This window comes from Apteryx rowi, unplaced genomic scaffold (genome assembly GCF_003343035.1).
Source record: "Apteryx rowi isolate R43461 unplaced genomic scaffold, aptRow1 scaffold_31, whole genome shotgun sequence".
NCBI classification, from domain to species: Eukaryota; Metazoa; Chordata; class Aves; order Apterygiformes; family Apterygidae; genus Apteryx; species Apteryx rowi.
Window position 1 is genome coordinate 3,999,722 of NW_020449530.1, and position 23,348 is coordinate 4,023,069.

The window sequence follows — 23,348 nt, forward strand, 5'->3', positions numbered from 1 at the left end:
CAGCATTATCAAATATCCAGTACTTATAATTACATTTATCTTTTAAAGGGGGAAAAACATCCAATGGTTTGAATCTTTCACTGATCCAGCTATTTATTTCAATGCCTCTTCTGAAAACTGCAGCCCCATGGAGCTGTATACCGTCCACCTCTCCCAAGATACACATTTCACACCTCCAGCCCTTCCATGAAACAAATTTTCTCCTCTTTGGAATAAGAAAACAACAACAAAAAATTAAAATTAAAAAATTAAATAAAGACAAAAAATTGATTCCCTTTGAAAATTTTCAGGCTTAAGAGATATAGAATTTTTTTTAAAGTTCTGATTTAGACGAATAAGTCTTTGTAACCCCAAAATGAAAACTAAATACAAGAAATATTTTCTACAAATATTTCTGTTTTGCCAAAGCCAATTAAATAAAACATTCAACCAGTTTGACTTATCTTATATCTGCCCCCCTGAGGCACAGCTGCAGACAGAAGACGGACTGTTCAAAATACACATCAACCTCCAGAAGGCCTGGCCCAGACATATAATTAGACACCAAGCAAAGGCTTATTCCTTCTTCCTTCCCATTTACAACACCTTTTACATAAATCCTTGGGTCCTTATTTAACTTTTACGGAAAACAAAATGCTTGACATTCTGCCCAGGTAACTACTGAGCAAAACTGAATCAGGACTTCAAGCTGTGATCCACATTTGCAATATGTACAACCTAACATCCATACAGACTGATAAAAGGCTATTATTTTAAACAGAGATAGGAAGCAATAGTCATGAATGCTCAAAAAAGTCCCCCATACCACACGTTATTTTGAACCAAGAGGACGTAAGGAGAGCTCATGTCTTAGCAACTCCCTGCCCCAAGAGTTTCATTCTCTGGCCATCCCTTGGCTGACCTCCCTCGGCAGCGCTGCGTGGGGCCAGCCCGCCCTCCCGTGAGCTCCTGGGCTCGGGCTCCCTTTCCCTCTCCCATGAGCTGCCCGCTAGCTGGGGTAAGGGCAAAACCAAGCCCTGCCAACCAGGACATGTGTGGTCTGAGCACAGAATGAGATCCAGGGACTCTGACACAGACCTGCTCTGGAGAAATCATTTCAATCCCCTGCCTCAGTTTCTCTATCTGAAAAAAAGGAGTAACTACCAATTACCTACTCTGTAGGTCATACATTTGCAAAGCCCTTAGGGAGCTGAAAAGCATTATATGAACTATATGCACACATGTTAACACTGATTAATTTTCTCTGTGCAAACATATCCTTTTTTCTTCTTCATTGCCCCTCCTCTCATTATATCAGCAGTCTCATCTGGAGGAGGATGGGGAACTGCTGACAGCTGAAGTATTTTCCGCAGTTTTTCTTTTGAGATTCTGAAATGCAACCACTCAACACAGCCCTGTGTTCAGCTGACTGTTTCCTTAATAGCTTTGCGCTTTCATGTGTTTCCTCATTTTCTGTTACATGAATTTAAAGCAATCTGAATTTCAAGTTAATTTGAAATGATGCAGGATCCATTAGTTGCGGGTATCATTTGCAAAACAGAGGGACAACTTTCACTCACTATATTTTCAGGTTTCTTCTCAAACACAAGCAGGGCTAGTGATCTGAATACAGTCAGCAGGATTTGATCCAAAAAGCAAGTCAGTATATAGCAGAGCACAGAGATATAGCTGAACTGCATAAGAAGCGAGTAATAAATGCAACAACTACTACAGCCTGAGTTTTACACCAGTTAAGTAGTCCTTTTGTGACAGTGCTTATACAAATGACCTTAAGAATACGCATAAGGCTTTGCAAAAGAAGGCCTAAAAGTGTTTTTCCTAGGGTTTGGGGGTTCACATTTTCTGAGGAATTCAATTTAAACACTCTGTGAAATAAAACTATTGTTTCAGTCATCATAAAGCAATCCAAGGTGAAATTTAGGACTCTGCCTTGTCAACAGCTCCACAAACGCAACTCCCACTGGAGACGGCAGGAGGTGGCTCCACAGCTGCAGGTAGAAGTGGGCCTTCTCATGTGGGGGATCCAAGCAGGACATCACATTCCTGGCTGGAAAAAATGGGCAATCGCCTGGTGTGTCTTGGATGAATATAATGGCCACTTCAGCCTCAGGACTGGATACAGTGGAGATGTCAAAAATAACACCGAAGCTGTACTTCAAGTAAAAGCAATTGGAAGCACACAGAGCTCTGAAGAGACAATTGTTAGAGGCTGCAAACCGAGAGAAATCTGGGGGGGGAAAGGCTGAGAGATGGAGGGGTGGCTGGATTTTCCTCATACCCTTCAATAACTGCAAACCTGTCACTCTTAAACATGGATGCAGTCAATAGCATACAGACAGAAGGTCATGTGCATATTCCACAATTTAAGTCAGCAGCCTTTTAAGACACCAATACTGTCTTCTTTGTTTTTACTGACCACCTAACGCAGTGGGAAAGCTGAGCAAAACCACAATAAAAATATTACAGGTTAACCCTTTAGATACTGTCTTTACAGTAAAGACATCAGACAATTTAAGTTCATAATGCTACCAAGAGAAAGAGTGAGCTACACAAAAGGACAATCCCTAAGAAACAACACCTCATCACTGTATTGAGCTGTTTCCAGCACATCAAAAAACCTGTGTTAAAAAAATGAATGGAATTTGGCTAGCTTTCCTTCTGCCAAGCAGTCTGCTCTCAACTGACTATAAAATTTTTCATGCTATTGCACTCAAAAGCAGAGAGCACGCTGACTAACCATATAATGTTTGAAGTATTGTAAAAGGGAAAAGTAATCTTTCCTGCTTTTACAAAATGTGATGGGGGTCTCATTAGAAAGGAGTTCAATTTCAATAGTTACCTCGGCATGTAAAGGACTCGCTCTGCCACCACAAATCCCACCCTGAAGAAGAGGTTGCTGGCTGGGATGAATGGGAAAACCAGGAACAACAAGCCAACCAAAACTTCTTTGTGTTCCAGTTTCTGCAATAACACAAAATTAAACAAATATCAACTAAAAAAAAAGGCCAACTTTTTCACCACTATGTTTCCCCTTTCACTTTTGGATTCTTATTCATAAAATAAGCAACTCAGATTCATGTTTGATCTATGTATTGCATTTAAAATATAAATTATTCCAAGATACTCTTCTTCCATATTTATATACTGTTTGTATTCTGTGCTTCTGATATACCCAGAATGTATATAAACATTAACCACAGCATGTATTACTCTTGGCATCTTTTCCAAGGTCAGCTCCTCTGTATGCACATCTCTTTAGATGGCGTATGTACTACCTCAGATATACCCCATATTGGTATACATCAGTATACAATAGTGTGAATGTATATATTAACATGTCTATGGCAGTATGGCTGTATGTAAATATACAAGGGCACATCACATACACACAGACTGCTGTGTCCAATCCTAAATGTTTATAACTGAGAAAAAGCAGTTCAATCAGTCATGTTTTCTATAAAGAAAACTAGCCCTAAATGGCACACTAACGTAGTCACTTTATCCCTTTGGAGACAATATCTAAACTTGAAATGATACCTTCTCACAAAAGATCTCTATACCCAATACAGAGTTGAAAATTTGAGACATACTGTATACTAACATTAAAAGTCTTCCATTTGGCCTCCTGTTTAATGTTGGCTTGCTATTTGAGGAGAAATCAAATTGCCACATGCAGTTCAAAACAACTGTTATTTGCATGGCCAGCACCAAAAATCTCAAGACTTTGTAATCAACAGCAGCCTCCATTCCTGACATGGGGAGACCAAAGCCTTTTCAGGTAAGTTTAGCTTCACTACTAGCTCCAGTCCAAGAGGTTGAATCGGTTCATGCTTTCTCTTGCTGATCTATACGGATGAAATCAAGCTAACAGAGCTATACCTAATTTAAAAGCACCCAAGTTAGATTTCTTTAGGTGAAAGTATGGCATTTAGGTCTGTTAAATCACCCAGCTAGACATCTGTGCTTTCTCGCCCTGCCCTGTAATACCACGGTCTAATCAGCCGCTGCAGCTCCATTCTAAATTCATTTAAAGAAGCGTAGCATTGTCACACTTAGAAACAGATGCACTTAATGGTTGTAGTATTTTCTAATTGTTTTGGGCAATTTCTCAACTTTGGAGAACAAATTGAGTTCCAAAGCTTTTACTGGAGGGATCTAAAAACAGAAATGTTGAACATGATTTTGGGATAGAGGAAGGGAGTCCAATCAATGATGCAGGGCCAAATTCTGCTCTCACTTTGAGCGCTACAACTTGTTTTGTTTTTTCACAGCTAGAGACAGTGACACCAGTAACTGCTAGCATAGTTAGTGGTTGAAATTCTGAAGTCTCAGTATAAAATACATTAATCCTATTCTGTGAAAAAGACAATAAAATTTTGGAGGGGTGCAAAAATGGAAGTGTACACATTTGAAGGCTAACATGGCATACTGCCATATATCAACCTACTCCAACTACAGGACTGAATCATTTACACATGCTAAGCATATTTACTGAGGGCAGGATCTGTCTTCTTTACCTAAAAGCTAGGCATCTATTGTGAAGTTTATATCTTATCTACCTCTGTTGCCAAAGGGAGGTGAAAAGCACATCTGCCAGGTGACTAAGCATCCCAAGCGACTAAGATAGGGGGACACATCATGCACCTGCTAAAGGGGCCTCTCTGCCATGACTCCAAAGGATGCTACATTTAGATGGTTCAGACTGTGCCTACTGGGAGTACATAACACTAGCAAGGCGGCTTAAAAGTGGATCACGGTGGTATATCTTCGGTTGTGCCTCAGCTTTCACACAAGCAAGAATGACAAGTAGTACTCAAATATCTTCTCAAACACAGCAGTGGTACAGTACTTCTCACAACCATGTAGCAATACCTTTTACTACAGACTCCACTTTAATATCTGTTTGCAATGACCAAGGTTAGCCTGTTCAGCAAATGCTCTTTGAAGAAGAGACACCACCACAAAAGCATGAATTGTGCCAGAGGCCATTTAGAAGGAGAGAGAAAAAATAAATTGAACTGCATCTTAATAAAAAGCAAAAGCAAAGGATGAGTCTGAATGATGTAGATACACTTGCCACTGAGAGATAACAAAGTTGGAAAATGTTTTTGCCAAAACGACCATGTTTTTGAGTGCAACTTTTCAAACAACACCAGTTGCTGTAGAGATACACACATTTGCGCTGCAGAGGGGTTATACATTGTGCATTTGCCCACAGGAAGGAAGACTCTTCCCCCTCAGTATAGACAACAGACCATACACAGTGTTTAGAAACCCAGGAATAAATAAAGACCTGATGTCACTTTAAAGAAGAGTCTTCCTACCCCCATGGAACTGCAGGGTAGAAAAAAGGTGCAATGACTTCCCCTAGTTCAGAGGAAACAAGGCAGAGAGGGAAGCAGAACCTGTCTCTCCAGACTTCTTTATAAATACCTGCTTTATAAAGCCCCACAATTGCATACTTCTATTATCTCCCTTTTCCGTGTGTTGAAACAGTTACCAGTGCCCTTCTGCAGTCACAACAGGAAGCTAGAATAAATTATTCCCAGAGCTGAAGCAGACACCAGTCCACAAAAAGCTGATGAGCAGAGGTGCCCTGTAATGGTCACTGGCTTGTAATTACAACAGAAAATTGAATAGAAAAAAAAAAGATTAAAAAATTAGTTCTCAACTATGAATGCAAATTATCAGTCCCAGCTCAATCCCAAACTCCCCTCCTACCTAGCTCTGGACATATACTCCATTTCCCTCCTGTCTCTTGACACTGCATTCCTACCTTGTCTGGCCTAATTATGGCGCTCGCTTTGCTGCCACTGTGCTACCCTGGGAGACTGGCAACTGAGACTGGAAGGCACAGGAAAGTATGTTGGGCCAAGGGCAGTGCTCTGCTAAAGGATAAAATTTTCTCTATCCCCCGGATACCCTCTTGCTTTTAAATGAATCAGCTATCAATCATTTTTCCAGTTGTTGTTTGTTAAATCAGTAACTGGGAAAGCAAACCCTGGTTACCATCTCCAGGAAGGACACAGTGTTATTCAAGGCTGCGGCACTGCAGTTAAGGAAAAGAAACCGAACACTGGAGAAAAACAAAACAAAACATGCACATCAAATGGGAAAAAAGGAAAATGTGGAGTTAGCTAGACTGAAGGAGAAAAACGCTATTGCCTGCCTCCTCTCCCTCCATAAAGAATCACAGCTCTAGACTAACGCCACTGAACACTGCCAGTTCAGTCCCTCCAGCAGGGCTCGGAGGCAGCAGCCCAGCAGTCTTATGCGCCAGCCTGATGGAGAGGCAGAGCACATAGAGAGAGCCACAAACCAGATACCATGGGAACACCATGGCGCTCCGTATTCCTGAAATACGAAGTACCTGGCAGCTGGCAGTGCCCTTTTTAAAGCATTCAGTTCACACAGAGGCATTTGTCAAGAACCAGTCCTTGAAGGCCTTTAGGTTTAAGTGCACTATACTCAGTGCTGTTTGGCTGTATTTCAGCCTTCCATTCCCAAAAACGAGGTCAATATTCTTCTGCCCTTCTATCAAGTTGTTCCAACCTCAGGCGACAAAATGGTACCCCAGCAAAAATAACAAAGCAGTTATTACTTCTCTTCAGAGGAAACGGTGACGCTTTGTCTCTGTTACTCTAAAACAAGTACACAAAACAAAAGAAATGAGCCCCAGCAGTTCTGTGAGCCAGGGGTCTAAGGGAGCCTGGTGCCCTGTGGGTTTGTGTCATCCCTCCTCCAGTAACCTCAGCTCCTCACTTCCCCGAGGCCCGACCTTCCGGCCCCCTCCTCCCTACTCTAGGCCCCATTACATCCCCTAACGCCACCACCCCATGCATCTCCCTCCGTGTGCCCTCCCTAAACAGCGCAGGCCAGGCTCAGTCTGATCTTCTGCTATATGCGGCCTCGCTGGTCAGATAGCAGGTCAAAGAGACCCATAACTGCTGAGCTTGCACTGAAGTCATCCCAGGGCTCCCTTCTTCTATCCTTCATTAACACTTCCAAAATTTGTAAGTGCGCTTTGTGTATTTGACACCTTGGCCCTGCTACTGCATCCCATCTAGGGAGGGCTGGTGGAAGACATCACTTGGGCAGGAATGGAAGGTCATTTGGAAACTCATCTCCAGCAATTAATAAGATGCTCTGAATGCAGCCTCTGGTGCAAGCAATCCCTAAATCACTGGCTGCCAGAACCTGGGATTTTATACTGGAGAAAAAGTCACCTTATTCACAGCCAGGTCTTATTCCCCCTTCCCTAAATAGTTCCTACTGACTACTGTGGGCAATCAGAAACTGAGCAAAACTGGCCTTTGGTCTCACCCTATTCTGCACGTTGTCACAGCCTTGAGAAGGCCGGGTGTACAGCAGAGCTATATAGTCCTGACTTCTTAGCAAGTGCTAACATCTACTCACCTAGACAGCTCAGAGAAAACAGAGCAAAGGACAAAAACACAACCACATCACATTGAAAGGATCTTTTGTAACCCTGGTGATAACCTTAGACCGCTAAAGCTAAAGGCAAAAGTCTCACAGGGTACGGTTTTCTCCTTTATCTTTTTCCCTATAAAAATTTACTCAGCAGATTCACCTTTTATTCTCCCTTCCCCAGGAGGAGCTGATACATTTATTGATGAGCAGACAAGCAAGACAGGATGGTGCAAGAACATCAGGGACTGGCACCATAGGTCTTTAAAAACAGAGGGCGGCAGGATCTTCCACTGAAGACAAATCATAGGAGATGTCCTCCACACTTTTTTTTAATAAAAAAATAACTTGTAGCTTGTTATAATTTTTACAATACTTTTGCAGGGAAAAAAAAGAAATATTTGGACCATTTATTTGGTTGTAGGCTTATTGTTTAATTAGTCTGGTCATCTGAGGCCACTTAGAGACAGCTGAGCAGAGAGCAGAACCAGCTTCTTCCAGATGCCTGGAGTAATAGTGAAAGTCTTTGAAGAATGATAGGTAATTTCGTTTATCTTTCTTTTTCCTTAAAAGAAAAAGCTAGGGCTAGAAATTACAGATCACTTAATTCCTTTTACAAAGAGACATTTCCTTTTCTCTTAACAGTGCTTTCTTTTGGAAATATAAAACTTTCCTACCTGTCAAAGAGGTCTCTGACAAAAGGCACCTTTGAATTAACCTTAGAATGATTCCTTTAGTTAAAGGCAAACCAACTTAAATTAAATTAGCATTCATTATTTCATTCTGGTCAGGGGGGGAAGGGGTAAATTCACATCTACCATTGATTACAATTAGACCTTCATTATACTGTAACCAAAAAAAAAAAAAAAAAAACAATACAGAAGATTTATTTAAATGTGCTACTTTTCATACACTTAGCAAAGAACTAAAGAATATTACTCCTTTTGCCAAAGGCACGACAAAAAATTGTCATACTATCTCAAAAAAAACAGCAAAGAATTCTGAGTCATTCTAAGGCCAAAAAAATCAATACCGCAATAAATCTCATAAATTGCTTGCTTAGCAATTTGGGGAAAAAGGAAGAAAATCTTAAGTTTACAACCGAGAGAGATCTTCCAATACTGTACATAAGATATATTCCTGAACTACAAATAAATATTTTCTGACTACTGTTAGATGACAAGAGCTTCCTACAAGCCAGAGCCCACAAATTAAGACTGCAGGATGTATGCAGATTGCCTTGATCTATCTGTCATAATTTACAGACTTGCATAAGCATACTGTAAATTCCCTATCTTTCCCATTAAGAAAGCTCTGTCTGAGATGCCAGATCCATGAAGTCTTACCCTGTGATTGCAAGACTCATGTTCATGCCCAATCCCCTGGTACAGCCGGCACCTCCAAGGGCTGAGGCTTCAGCAAGCTGAGCTGTGAGGACAATCTCCTCCCAGCAGGACACATCTGCAGCTTGGAGAAGACAGCAGCTGGGCCAGCAAGTCCAAGTAAACAGAGTTCCATTATAACTTGAAGTGTTTCCCAAGGGGTTTATACATGTTTGCCTGTTTGATGGGAAGGTGGCAATATCAGATGGATTTAATTTCTTCCTCTAACAGTTCATTTTGAGAATGAGGCAAGAGTCACTTCTCCACCATTTAGAATCAACGGCTCCACAGAGTAAAGACTTCCTTCCTAACAGAAGCATAAGTCACCCTCTGCCATGAGCTATGGATGGTCCATTACTGTCAATGAGATTTTATGCTTGGAACATTTGACTGCAAGCACAGAGAAGCTTGTATCCAGGAAAGCTGGTTGTGCATGACTGTATAATAACAATAAATGCTTGCAGGCCTGGGACGTATGTTATCCATCAAGAGAGAAACAGAGATTCAAAGAGTCTACATGACTATCTGTAGACTGCTGAGAGTAACAGAGAGAGGATTATAATTCTTCAGTTTATTCCTAGCACCCATTTGCGCAGTCCCTTAATGCAGGCTGCACACAGACTTAATTCATGTGTTGCTATAGTATCAGTCATTCATGGAGTCACAAGCAGCTAGGGAATGCAACCTCTCACTCACCTGTGCTAAACCTCTGGCAGCAGCTCATATGGCAAGAGATTAGCATCTGCAAACCTCTACACTTGACCTTTCGACCAGTACGATATTACAGATAAAAGGGATGGTGTAGAAATGTGTCAAATTCACTCTGCATTCACAAAGATGGCACAAAGCAAACTTAAGCTAATTAGAAATCAACCCTGGAGATTCATTCCTTCATCGGAAGAATTCTCCATCAGTGTAAATCCAGCAGAAGCAAGGGAACTGCAATCGGTACTGGGTGATCCCTAGTCCCACTTCGCAGGTGGAGGCACAGGGAGGCCACGGCAAAGGTGTGTTGTGCCCTGCAGCATGGTCTCCATTAGGTCACCAGCAGAAATCAGGACTGGCCACCTACATCTTCATCTCCTGTGGCCAAACAGGAGGGCGCTGCGGAGCTGCGGCTGTCTCACTCTACCGCCTGTGCGGCCACAGCCAAGTAAACAGTGCCAAACATCAGATGTCAACAGATGGTCTGAAAAACTCAAACATTTGGTAAGACAAAGGTAACTGCCCAGCTTCAAAGCTGGCTCAGACACCGGGCTTCATCAGCCTACTCCTACAAAAACTGCCACAAATTCTTTAGTCACTACAGTTCATCAGGAATTGTATTCTTTCATCTCATCCAAAAAAATCAGCATCTTCAGTAGTGTCAGCTGCTTGAATACCAGGCTTAGCAAGTCAGTGTCTTCCTAAAATAACTCAGTTTTCCTTGGTGATCATCTAGTGCTGATAAAATCACCCATAGTTACTACTGACTAGAATTAGGCAAATCTAATACTTCACAAATAGTCCAAGCCATGAAGATTTACAATGCTATTTTGAGCGTCCCTACTGACTGCTTATTAACTACCTGACACGTCAGTCCCATTTCTAACATTCAACAGCAACAAAAGCTGCTTTCCAGTTCATCAGTAGCAGCACATACTCAGGAGCTGTTGTACAGGCAAACACACATCAGTCAGATCCAGAATCTCTGAAGGTATTATTGGCTTCCTAATCAGGGATTATCTGAAGAGAAATCCTTGGCACAGATGACCCTTATGAGATCATTCACTTTCTGTTTTCAGAAGGAAGGAAGTCTTGGTCTCTACCGTTAGGTAAAACAGAGCCTATTTTTCAGAAATGCTGAAAGTGCCTAAAAATTCTATTTACATCAATGGGAACTGCGGACGTTCAACAGCTCTAGGAATCAGGCTCTCGGTTATGGAGTAAAAACAGAAAATAGGCCTTTTCAAATTCCATAACTCAGTGCAAGGCACAGAAATGAAATCTCCCAATATTTCATTTTTTATTTGAATATCTTAATGTAAATTTTTGATATTAACTGTTTTATTTTTTTTCTGTGTACATCAGCTACCCATCCATTCAGCTGTGAATTTACAGTCTTTCTTATCAAGTTTCTAAAACTCCCTGAAGATGTGAGCTCATTTTCCTTATCCTTAATCTCCACAGTCTCTAATTCCACTTCATGAGCTGATTTGAACAGGATGCAGGAGCACTTGCATCTTTAAAACAGAAGTGGAACATTCCAAAAGGAAATAGGAAAGTCAACAAATTGCTCCAGGAATTAGAAAAATGCTTTTGACCTTGTGGCTGTTTTTCCCTTTTCTCTTTCCTTCTGTGACTGCAGGCTGCTTCATTACATGTAAAAAGAAGGAAAATTTAAACACATGCACACTGCTTGTGGTATGTACAAGCATAATCTTTGGAGAGCAGCTCTGCTCGTGGTGAGGCTTGCCTGGAAAATGTAACACTGAACAAGAGAATCCTAATCAAAATCATGTAGCATTTTGGCACCCTACTATACAACTCAGACCAACCGAGAACAACCAGCAGCATTATCTGCCTGAGCTGCGAGTTTCTTAGTTCTCACTCCTTTCCTTCTCACCCCTCCTACTGTGCCACTCCAAAGTCTTTAAGTCTAGGTGGGCCTTGAAATGTTAACCCAAGTGAGAGGATGAAATTGATAGCAAGCCAAAAAAAAATAAAATCTTTGTTATGAGCCCATTTGGTGAGGTGCTAAATTTCTTCATGGTAATAAAAATCAACAGACTCACCTCAGCTATGGTCGTATTTGCTTAGAGTACCACACTCAAAACCTTTTAGTTCAAATGGCTACCAAGAAAAAAAAAATCCTATACAAAACATACTTCTATAGTTCCAGTGTTTGCTTTTTTAATTCAGGTTGGCAGTCGCATACAGACAGACTACGGAAGGTTTCTTGTTTTGCTGGAGTTTTTTGGCTGACAGTGCAAGCACCCTGGAAAGGCTTTCGTGTTTTTTCCAGCACCACTGAGGATACGCAGCTGCTCAGCTTGCAGCACTGCACAAAGGAGAAACTCAGCTAGCAAGGCACGCAGAGTGCCTGCAAGGGTTCCCCCTCTTCCTTCAGCTTTTACTAAACAGAGTCTTTCTGGCTTATTACTCTCTCCCTGAAGCAAACATTAACAGCAGCAGCACAGAAAAACCTCGCTGCTAAGGATTAAGAACATCAGTACTGACCTTCTCTATGTGGAAGGAATTCAAGTGGGCCCTCAGGAAAATGAAAGCAGGATTTATTTTAAATGGACCTTTTATGAAAATGACTGTGGTTTCCAGCTCGTCAGATATACTCAGTCGATAAATAGCCTTATTCACCTTGCAGTGCCTTTGAAGCAGGTATCGTTCTGAAAGTGTTGTGGCATATGAATTTTGCTAGGCATACTTTTTAACTGTGCTGTTACTACTGTAGAATAGTATAAAAGGCAATTGTTCCCCAGAAAGGTCTATAAGCAGTGATTTATTAATGAAATGCCAAAACCTGGGAAACCAGGCAGGGGTCTCAGGAGTGCAGGGTAAAGTAAATAGCATGACAGAATACATATAATGAATGCTAGCAAAAAGAACAGAAACACGCACACAAAGGGAAGACACAAATACGTTCCCCTCCTGTGATGTTATTAAACATTGACAGCCAAGAAACACAGTCTGTGAGTGACTGAGGAATGTGCTTAGATGATGTCTGTACACATAAACCACTGGATAAATGGCAATATGATGCCAATTACAGCAAGAATTAATGTCATCATAATTTGGTATAAAATGCCTTGTCTTGGCTAAGGAGCACTCTGCAGAGAAAGGTAAGAAGCAGCATTACCTCAAAATTAGATCTGAAGTAAAAAAATAACCAACTGTAGTGTATAGAAGAACACAGTAATAGTATTTACATCAGTTGCATACAACAATTACAACCTGAAAATCATCACAGCTTCCTATACAATATGTAGGCATGCCACACACAGCAGCAAAACACGTTCTTTAAAAAAAAAAAAAAAAAGGAGGACGCTAGAGGGTTTCTGTTTTTAATCTGAAACATAAGTAACATTCCCTCCTCAGACAAGAACAAACCACTGCACATCATTGTTTATTCCTGCTGAACAAATAGACTGTGCTGTGAACTGCCACAATGTACTTCGGTAGCATTGGTCATGAGTATAAATGCAAGATGAGGGCTGAGTGAAATGAGGTGCATTAAATTCCTCCAGACTGGCCAGGTATAAAAGCCACAGTTTTGAACTAGTTTTCCAGATTTACCTTGCTCTGAATGACTCCCTTACCCATAGGTCTTAGTTTTTCCACCGTCAGCCCTGTCCTGACCATGGCAGGGCTATTCTCCCAGGAGTTTTGGCACCATATGGAAAGTGGAATCTGATCCATCATGTGCTCTGTACAGCTGTACATAAATTTACAGCTACAACTACAGGACAAGCTGCATTTTAATCACATTGCTAATTAAGCAGTGACCTAAAAATGCCATATGGAGTGGCATTTCAAACATCCAAAGGCTTTTCCTTTCAGGCTCTTTGAATTATTATGACATGTCAAAGAAATAGTTGTCATCCTGACAATATGCCAAGAATTGTTTTCCTCCCACTAGTTCACCAGGTACTCACTATTTCTTCCAGGATAGAAAGGCAGTGCAGTAAGTCCCTGGGTATACTCGTAGACATTTGAAGCATCAGTGAGATTGCTTGTTTGGCCCTGTAACTGGCTTGCTTGGTGGCTAGAATGCAAAAGTGGTTCATCCATTTCCTTGACACTTTTGTAATCTACCTAGTCCCAAAGCTGGAAAACAGATCAAATCCATTCCTTGTAGCTGAGGTTGTCTTTGAGCACAAATACAATAATCAAATCCCTTCCCTTTTTTCCAATAATTATTATTTCTCCGGGATGTAGGCATTTACAATAGAGTTCCCTGTCTTTTGTCACATTCCCAATACGTTACTTGAAGCCAGGTCAGACCAGGTGAGGAGGTTCAGCACTGAGAGCTGAGCAGGATCTGAGGACAACGGGAAGCTGAGGTTTCCAAGACCAACTCATGACTCCTGGTGCCTTGGCTAAAACTGCTCAACAGAAGCTGACTCACAGAGCGTGCTGGGCCAAATACATGCTGAAAAGTCAAGTCTCTAAAGATTTCAAGGAGATGCTTAAAAACAGACTGAACTTTGCCACATTAGTCACTGGAAAAATCTTGGACAGCGATAATGGTGAGGTCCTTCACTCCCACAGCAGAGATGCTGAAAGCGTGACAAGGAGCAGGCCTTCTCCTTACTCCTGACAGCATCTGGAAGACTAATCGTCATGTGCAACAGGGCTGGCTACAGCAAGAGAAGAGCAGGGCTGCACACCCAAACACTGTGCAGAGCAGCACGTCGTACCTGGGGAGCCACTCGCAGGGCATGAGTCCTTTCCCTCCCCTTTGGCCGATAAGCAAGAGGGATTAGCACCATGCACGCAAAAGGAGGGGACCTGCACTGGAACCCAAGAATGGAAGGTTAATGATGAGGCTAATAATAACTGAAGGTTAATAATGAAGGTTGCATACAAGGAATTAACAATGTAATTTATCAAGCTACTTCCTCATTATGCAAGAAGGAGAACGATGAAAATGCACAAATAGGATGAGGAGTGGGTTTTATCCCTCTAACCAATAACGAACTGGACAGCTGCCTTTTCTATTTCTGTAGTTTTCAGCATAAATTTCTGTCAAATCTAGTACACAGACATATTCCAAGCAAAGCACTTGTGGGTAGAAACCTTGCACTGTCTCTTCTCCTTCTGAGGTATAATAACATTCACAAAAGGAAATGGAACAAGAAACCTTCATGCCTTAGATGTCCTTTGTCAGCACTACACATACATGCCAACAGGGTTATTACCCTAATCACAAGTGTCAACAACAAATTAGGCCTGCTTAAAATTCAATGGCAACAAAGGCAGAAATCCAATACATGCATTCTCTAATTACATTCCATGTAATACATTCTGCAAGTATCTTGTGAGCTTGTTTTGTGGATACACACAGACCACCTATTGCCACCGAAAATCAGTTTGGCGTTCACTGCACAAGTGGCTTTAATTTTGCCAAAACCATTCATAGTGTTTCCATTTTACATGCCGCAGAAAGGAAAATGTTAGTGCCTACCAGAATGAATACAKGAATGTGTGTCCTCTCTCAGCCATGTGCACCTACACACTCACATGAAAGACACACAAACGATTTGTCTGTTCACACTGAAACCATTCCTTAGAAGATTGCAAGCTATTACTTCTAGGTTAGACTTTGCTTTGAAAAGGGAGAGAAAATGGCAGCTAAGATAGTTTTATGTATTTGCTTCAAAGAGAAAGCAGAACATCTTACACTATACGAAATGTGAAAAATCACCTGATGCATCTCATGCTGCCTACAAACTGCAAAAGTCAGAAGCCTTCTGTCAGGGATGTGACTGAAGGATGGGCTTTCCTGCAGGGAGCAATGTCATATTAAAAGCCACTGCCACTGCATTTGGAAACAAGCCTTCTTAAGAGCCTAACATAAAGAGCTGTGCCTGCGGTTCCTGTGCTCTGAACTACCCTCTTCTCACCCATTTCCAGGAAATGTGTCTCTTTCTACTGTTTGCTTTCCTCAGTAATTCATACTGCTCAGTACATCGTAATCATCTTCATACCACTTAATGGCAGTATCACAATCAGGTCATTATGAGAACTGATAAAAATAAAATGGAAAATAGTTTCAGAAATTCAGGACTTCCTGGAAATCAGACGATTTCAACATCTCTAATTATGCCCAGGGCTGGGTGAAGCATGCCCAAGTTCACCCCTAGGAGCCATCGCCAGTTCCACAGTCACACTAGGTTTGCTGGGGGCTGGTGAGCTGAAGCCAGTTAAAGCTCTTGGTCAAAACTGTGTGATAGTTCTGGTTTTACTTTGTTTAGACACCAAAGCAGATCACTTAGGATCCAATTTGTACTGTGCTTGGGATTTTCAAGCATAAACACAAGGGGATCTAAAAGACGGATTTCAAAGCATCCTGTAAGTACACGCCTGGAAAGTGCAATTCACTTTGCTTAATGCAAAATTAACAGTGATTAGAGTAGTGAATTTATTCTCACAAAAAATTAGAAGTTGCAGTTTCAAGTCAAACAGTGCTATTCATAAATCCATACTGAATTGTTTTAAGAAAAAATGAGAAGGAATAAAAATGTGATAGAATCTAGATATTCAATGCACAAAGTGTTTTGAAATATTATGTTCTGAATTTTGACAGAAGACACACAATTTAGTTACCCAGAGGAATTCTTCTGGATTGTCAATYTTATGCAAAATAAAATAACACAAAAAGTCTTTTGGATAATCCTGAAAGATCTTTTTTCCAGCAAACCCACAACATTAATCTTGCACATAGGACCAATTCTGAAAACAGAGGAGGAAATAGAGAGCAACTGAAACTTCAAAGAACATGGGATAAGATTTTTCAGAAGTGTTCAGTGCTGGGCTAATGAGAATTTTATCATTAATTTCCCTGAGAATAGCATTAGGTCTAATACAAACACTTCTGAACATCTCTAGCAGTGAGTAATGAAAGCAGGAGGAATGAAAGATGATACAAAACCTGTAGGTAGAACTAGTGAATACCTAATAGGGTATTTGCCATATTTTCCATACAGCATCTGTCAATGTATAATCTAAATTAATGACTCTGCAGTCTCAAACTGTGTTGTTCATTTTCCATCTCTTATCAGGAGCACAGAGAAGACTGTCAGGGTAGACTGAAGCCTGTAGACAACCTGCACATTTTAGCATAACGTAGGTATTAAAAAAGCTGTCACTCCCCTACTATGCTTTTTGGATGAGTGAGCTGTTTGTTTAAGGAGGAGAAATTTTCATACTATTTCAAAAATGATTACCAATGCCCTACCTAAAGACACTTCCAAAATACAATTGCAGAAGGAAAAGTTTTCAACTCTCCACAACCCACAGAGATACCTTCTCTGCACAAATCCATATCTGATCTCTGACCCCCCACAAGTCTAGTATAACCTCACTTTCATTTCTGCAATATAATTAATGGTGGATCCRAAATGCTCAATTGTGAAGCTGGATTTGAAGACTATATTATTTAAGCTAAATAACATTTTTCAAACCATTTCAAACTTCCAGCATTCCATTACTTCTCTGATGTCAAATTTTCTCATTAAGATGTATCCAATATTTAGGTTTTAGCAATACAGTAAAGGTATGGACATAATAATTGATTTCATTTTCAAATGGCTCTGCAGATGATGGTTCACAGTCCCATTTGAAGCAAGAAACAAATAGTCTATTGACTGTGAGGGAGACTGAGACTTTCAGCTAACTTCAGTGGGATTTGGATCATTAGCAGTAATTGAATGCAGGATTCTAGGCCAAGTTTTGCCCTCAAATCAGACCAATCAGAGACTGAGACATACAGCTAGCAGGAAATTTTCATCTGCTAAGTTTGCCTACTTCAGTTACGTAGGTGTATTTTTCATCTCACTCCGATTTATTTGGGAGAAAACCGTATTTGTGCTCACTAACCATTTCCTCTGAAGATTAAGAAACAAAAGATTTTGAACAACACACACTACTGCACATTTTTCGGGGTTACCTTGAATGCAGCTATACAGTGTAGGCTGAGCAGCATCAGCACCAGCACCAGGAAGACTGTGGCTAAGTTCCTCGCATCCCAGACAGACTCGATTAAAGGGATACTGCCGACTTGCCAGTCATAGCACAGAGTTATGGGTGCCAGCAGGAGCCATGCGTTGAAGGCCAGAAGGTAGGAATAAGTTAGAAACCTGCAAAAGAAAACAGGTAACGTAATACACGCAATGACTGCCAACTCCATGAAACATTTTCCTTCTACTGAGAAGAGAGCTGAGTTCATACTAAGGGAGGCTTTGTCAGTTACCATTTATTATACAGGAGGAGAAAAAAAATGACTATGTGCAAACAGGCAACACCATATACCTCTCTGTCAGTGAGATACATGGGGGGTCACTTCAACAACTGTCATTTAAAAAAATAACAGAAGATCAGTGATATTTCTGTGGTTTCTCTGCATCAGCCTTCAGAAGACCTAACAAAACTTCATCTCTCCCTTGAATGCTAGATTTAGAAGTGACTTTCTACCAGCTGCAATTCTAAATTAATAGTAACTAATCAGGTACACACATATCAATCTGTTACACATTACAATGCATAGCTCCAGCAATACAAAATATCCCTGTACCTGGATTTAACTTACCATTTAGGATTACTCCTAGGTGCACAATACTGAGCAATTAAACTCAGACCTCTCTGTCTTTTCTCTTTGCATCCTGGCACAGACAGAAAATACAGAACAAAGCAGGCACAGGCCGATTCTTGGCTGATCCCATCATGGCTTATTAGGGATGGGGACAGCTTGCATGAGATGTTGACAAAAGTGAGGGGGGAAGGAGGGAGCTGTTTAAATTGTTGTAATCTTCATTAATTGGTATTCTCAATAAAGAGGAAGTTAATAGGGAATTGAGATGGGGAACCATGCTGACCTCTGGGAAGTATGCAGGGCTTTCATGAGTTTGAATAAAAACAGCATGTGTGCAACTGTGTTAAAGAAAAAAGAAAAAAAAAAAGAAAAAACTGACCCCTTCCACCCCCATTTTGCTGCTTGGCACCTACTTGCCAAAGAAAGCATCCCCCTCGAATCACATTTAAAAGTTCGAATGCATTCGTATGCAAGCAGCTGAGGTTATTCCAGCAATCTTGAAGTCTACCAAGCAGAACTGCAGCAGCCTTAGAATAGACAACCCCTTCCTTGGTTTGCTAATGGAAAAAGACAAGTTACATACAGCACCAGAAAGGGCAAACACTCAAACAGAAATGAACTGGTATTCTATCCTGCACAGGATTTCTTCCATCTAAGCTTGCTTTAGCTGTTATTATCATGCCCAGTTGCCATGGTACCTTAGCAGGTTTATTAAAATGATAACAGAGGATCCCCAAGAGATGCAGAGATATGTAGATAGAGGATTGTTTCATTTGCCATTTACGTGCAGGCCTCTCTGGGATCAAGATAAAGCCCTTACTCAACAGCATTCACAACATTATAATATATTTGTGGCCAAAGGGCTAAGATATTGTAGCTAAATGTGACTTTATGCAGGCAGGATGGAATTTGGGTCTTTGGCCAAGACACAGGGATGAAACAGGTCTGAAATTTTGTGAAACATTTCTAATAACCACAAAGAGCTAGGATATCAGTCTCCCTTCTCATCTGAAAAACAAACATCTCCAGCAGCACAGTGACCTAACAACAGGGAGGCTTAAATAGCCCAAATGCTTCACTGAAAACAGTGGAAAAAATGCACTTATCTATGTTCCTCCCAAATCTTTCTAAGTTCTGATGGGAAGTAGAAAATTCTCACATTTCCAAGGTTTTCAACTATTTAGTACATTTCCCTTCCACTCTTATATTTTTCTTCTCCCCCAATTCCCACGCCAAAAGAAGTACTAAACAACGAAAAACAAGGAGAAAATCCCTCTTCTCTCTTAACAGAGGAATTGACTAAAAGACCAGCTCCTTTTAAGGAAGCATCCCTCAAAAATGTAATCTAATTCTGCTCAAAATCTTCTTAGAATTTTGAATGTACACTATTTCTAATTTAAAAAATTGCTTTTTCTAGTCACCAAGCCAACCTTCTCTGGTCTGCATTACTCAGAAATACATCAACACAAAAATCTGACGTAGCTTAATTATGCCAGGCCGTTCACTTGTGATACTGTATGTGGTATGGCCATGACTCTGCTAGGCTGCAGTACAGAACAGAATTATGTATCAGCCTTAATATGATGTCTGGAATAGGTTGCCAACGCTTACTTTCAACTATTTACTTCACTTAAAAGCCAAACTGASATCCCTTTGTAACTTTACTTCTAAAATAAAAAGCTGAATAATGTTGTGGCCTATAATATTGTTACAAGTGCGTATATTAGACAGGATTTTCAAAAGCATTGAGTTAGTTTTGTACTTGATGTCTCAGGAGGGCCCAGTTTTTTGGAATCAATGTCCTTTCATGCACTTGTATTAAGATTTTCAATAAGCATCTTGACATTCATTCCACGTGGAAGTTGTATAACAAACCACAACACACCACACATCARAAACCCTCTTCTACTTACTTCAGCTATTGAGCTTCTATGCAGGAAAAAACAACAAGACTTTTCGGATCCTTGCAAATTGCTGTATTTCCATAAAGACAGACCAGTCACTTTTCTGCATCTTCACTGATAAAACAGGAGTTCATAAACCTTTATGCAGCACAGAATAAACAAACACAATTTGCTGCCGTGGCAAATTGAGTCAGTTTAACAAATTTTAAAAGGAATTCTGGGTAGGTAGGTTCGTGGGCCTTAAAGCATTTCACAATGATGGAAGGTTAGCTTACATTGCTGAGGATGGGAACACAGGCTCTGGGACACACACTCATCAGGAGAGGTTTGTAAACAAGTCTATCTTTTCCTGTGCTTGTAGGGTTTTCATCTTCTTCGGGAGCAACGTGCACAGCTCACTGCCAGAGGCAGGTCCCAGAATAGATGGACAATTGTGCTGTTATATTATGGCAATAATTAGCTTCTTAAATGTGCTCTGCCAGCAGCAGTGAGCTATTTTAAAGCCTGTGACATCCAYTACTGTCTACGCACAGTCGACTGGTTCACATCTCTAGACATCCTACCAGAGGACCCTTGGCCACGTCTCTCATCATCAAGCCTGAAAGTGCTCATTGAACTTGCACATTCTAAAAGCAGACACCGAAGAAGGATCCAGCAGGGATCTACCCGATTTTAGCAGCCTTTTTAAGCTGCAAGAAAGACACGAGTGACCTCTAATCCAAGTAAGAACTTGGATATGCTTTCAGCTTTGGAAACCTGTCCTTGAATGAGACTGATAGCTGTATAAAATAAAGCACTAGAAAACTATCACTATAACAGGTACTACAACTAAGGCAGAAAAATAACAGGTTGCTAATAATAGTTACTGACCCTTCTGCGCTGCTACTTAGGGATCTCAAAAGCATGTGATATTCCTTCACATTCACCAGTATGGCTCTTGTAACACAAGGCTAACTAAAGAGAACGCTAAATGCAGGAGAAATTTTTGAAAAATAATCTCTCCAAAACAARGAAATAACTTGCAAATTTTGAAAAGACGTGAAGATTCATGGAATCATTCCAGGAGCTAATTACATTTCAGAAGCCTACCTGTAAACAGCAACAAAAGTATTTTAATTTAATTAGTTGATTAAGTGAATTACATTTTAAATTAATGATCTTCTCTGTATTGCTGTTCATGTTGGCTGGAATTCCATGGGAGAAAAATCCCTGCTTATAACATCTCTCTCTCTATCAGTTAATCCCAGACAAGACAGTATTACTGGTGATGTGATTGGAAGAATTTGCCTCTTAACTGGCAATCAGTTTTCCCCCAGGCTGGTTAACAGCATTTGCACTACACAGAGTCATTTTTTATTTGCAAATTGAACATGGAAATCCAGCTTTCAGCAGGTGTCAAATGTTTCTTTTCCAGTCTCAGATTCTCTGGCGTGTTCAGAAAACACAACTACTCCTTTAGGTAGCAGGTGTTGTCATGGCAATTCAGTTTGTTTAGTTTAAAATTTTTTAGTTGAAATGTACTGTTGCATGCTTTATTTGAGATAAATACAGGATGACTCTTATCTGGAGACCATTGGAGAAAAGAGTGTTACAATTCTGCCATCAGAACTGATCGTTTCTAGTGCAAAAATGAAAGTTAAAGGGTGCTACTTAAAGCCATAAACAATATGACATAAAAATACTTGAGGGATTGTCTGTTACCCTTTTGATGTAAYAGAGACTAATGAGCTTGGAAAAGCCCTCATCTCACCACAGCCAAACCCAGACAATCAGAACACATGAGGATTGTGAGGCAAGCTAAAAAATTATGAGATTTATAGAAGTTTATGAGGAGTTTCATTTGCCTTCTGATTTTGGAGCATTTTAAGCTTTTTCCCCCAGCTCCCAGGGACCTGCACTATAGATTTCCTCCCAAAACTGCTACATGAGTGATCGCAAGACTCAGACCATGCCTTCAGCCAGTGACACTATTCTTCCTCAGTGCATGCAGTGGTGCAACTTACCATCTACTCAACTCCCCAAGAGCCAGGGCAGCACTTCACGTTCCTGACAAGTAACAGGGTTCCCACCTTATGCCCAAAGGCCCCAGTGCATACGGACCTACAAATGGAAAATCTCCCTACACCGGGGATTTCAGTGAGGTAGTTAAAGGAAAAATATTCTCCTGTGAGGGGCGGGGGGAAGGACATATCCGGAAGACAGGTGATAAAAATGCAACTGAACTGGTATTTGGGAAAAGAAGAGGTTGTATGAAGAAGGGATGATCTGAAACACAAGCAGAAAGAAGGTTGCTGCCTTTTCAGAAATCATGAACCTTGTTAATGCTCTTCTTTGAAGAAGTCCTGTGCATTTGCCAGGTGCTCAAGGAGGTTTCAGCTCATTGTAATGGTAAGAAGGATTCCTTTATTAGGAAAAAGTTTCTCACTTGCATTAACAACTGAACTGATTATAGCTCAAGGCTCTCTTCATCTTCTACAAAGCCCTAAAACCAAGTGTGTTTGATGAGCCACTTCACAATAAAGTCTTCCTAGAACACATGCTGCTGCAATTATAACCAGTGGGTGTTATTTAAGGGTATTGTCTTTGAATTGTATGTATTTGTGCTTCCCCTAGGGAACCGCCAGTCCAGTCATACCTTCCACRTGAGTTTATTTTCCTGATCTGCATATTGTCAGCCTAAACATTTTCTTTTCACAACCTGAAAAGAAAATCATACTGTGTCTCTCCAGTGCATTCTGTGAAGGTAGAGTAAGACTGCACATAAAAAAGGAAAAGACAGACTAATTCCAATTTAACACCCAAATGGAAGTATCAGTTAGATGGAAAACACTCATAACCCATAAAAGTGTCTGTGTATTCTCTTTCATCAAAACTTTTACATCCAAGGGAAGAGAGCTGCCAGTCAGTGGAGGATAGGAGTACGAAGGATAAAGAGACACTGATTAAACAGACAGCTGCAACTTGCTGAATAGTAAGATAACCTCATTGGAAGGTAAGTTTGCATGCAACAGGGGCRTATGGGGAAAGGCAGATTATATTGTCCTATACAGCTTTAAAGCCTGGAGAGTTCTGATCTGGTGGATRGCTRTTTCTTAATGGTTTCAACACTGTGGCTAACAATCTGAAAAATATCAAATTCTTGAAGAGTAATACTTTCAAAGAGCCTGTGCCTTTCCAATGAAACCTGAGCCTGCTGTCAAAGTTGCAGTACTGGAAAACCTGGGATTGATCTTGTTCTGTTTGCCTTTGTAAACCCCTGAGGTGTTGTAGGTGAGAGCATGCCTTGTGATCAGCCATGATCCTCAGCTCACCACTGACAGCAATGTG

General features: G+C 40.7%; 1 protein-coding gene across 1 annotated transcript in view; it reads right to left on the minus strand.

Annotated features, from left to right (window-relative positions):
• The window catches only part of TMTC1 (transmembrane and tetratricopeptide repeat containing 1), a 147,490-nt gene that overhangs the window by 55,123 nt on the left and 69,019 nt on the right, over window positions 1–23,348 (minus strand). Inside the window, exons 7-8 of the mRNA XM_026070391.1 lie at window positions 17,476–17,665; window positions 2,840–2,961 (exon numbers count right to left, since the gene is read on the minus strand). Coding sequence (XP_025926176.1) covers window positions 2,840–2,961; window positions 17,476–17,665 — 312 coding nt within the window. The remainder of the gene's footprint in view (window positions 1–2,839; window positions 2,962–17,475; window positions 17,666–23,348) is intronic.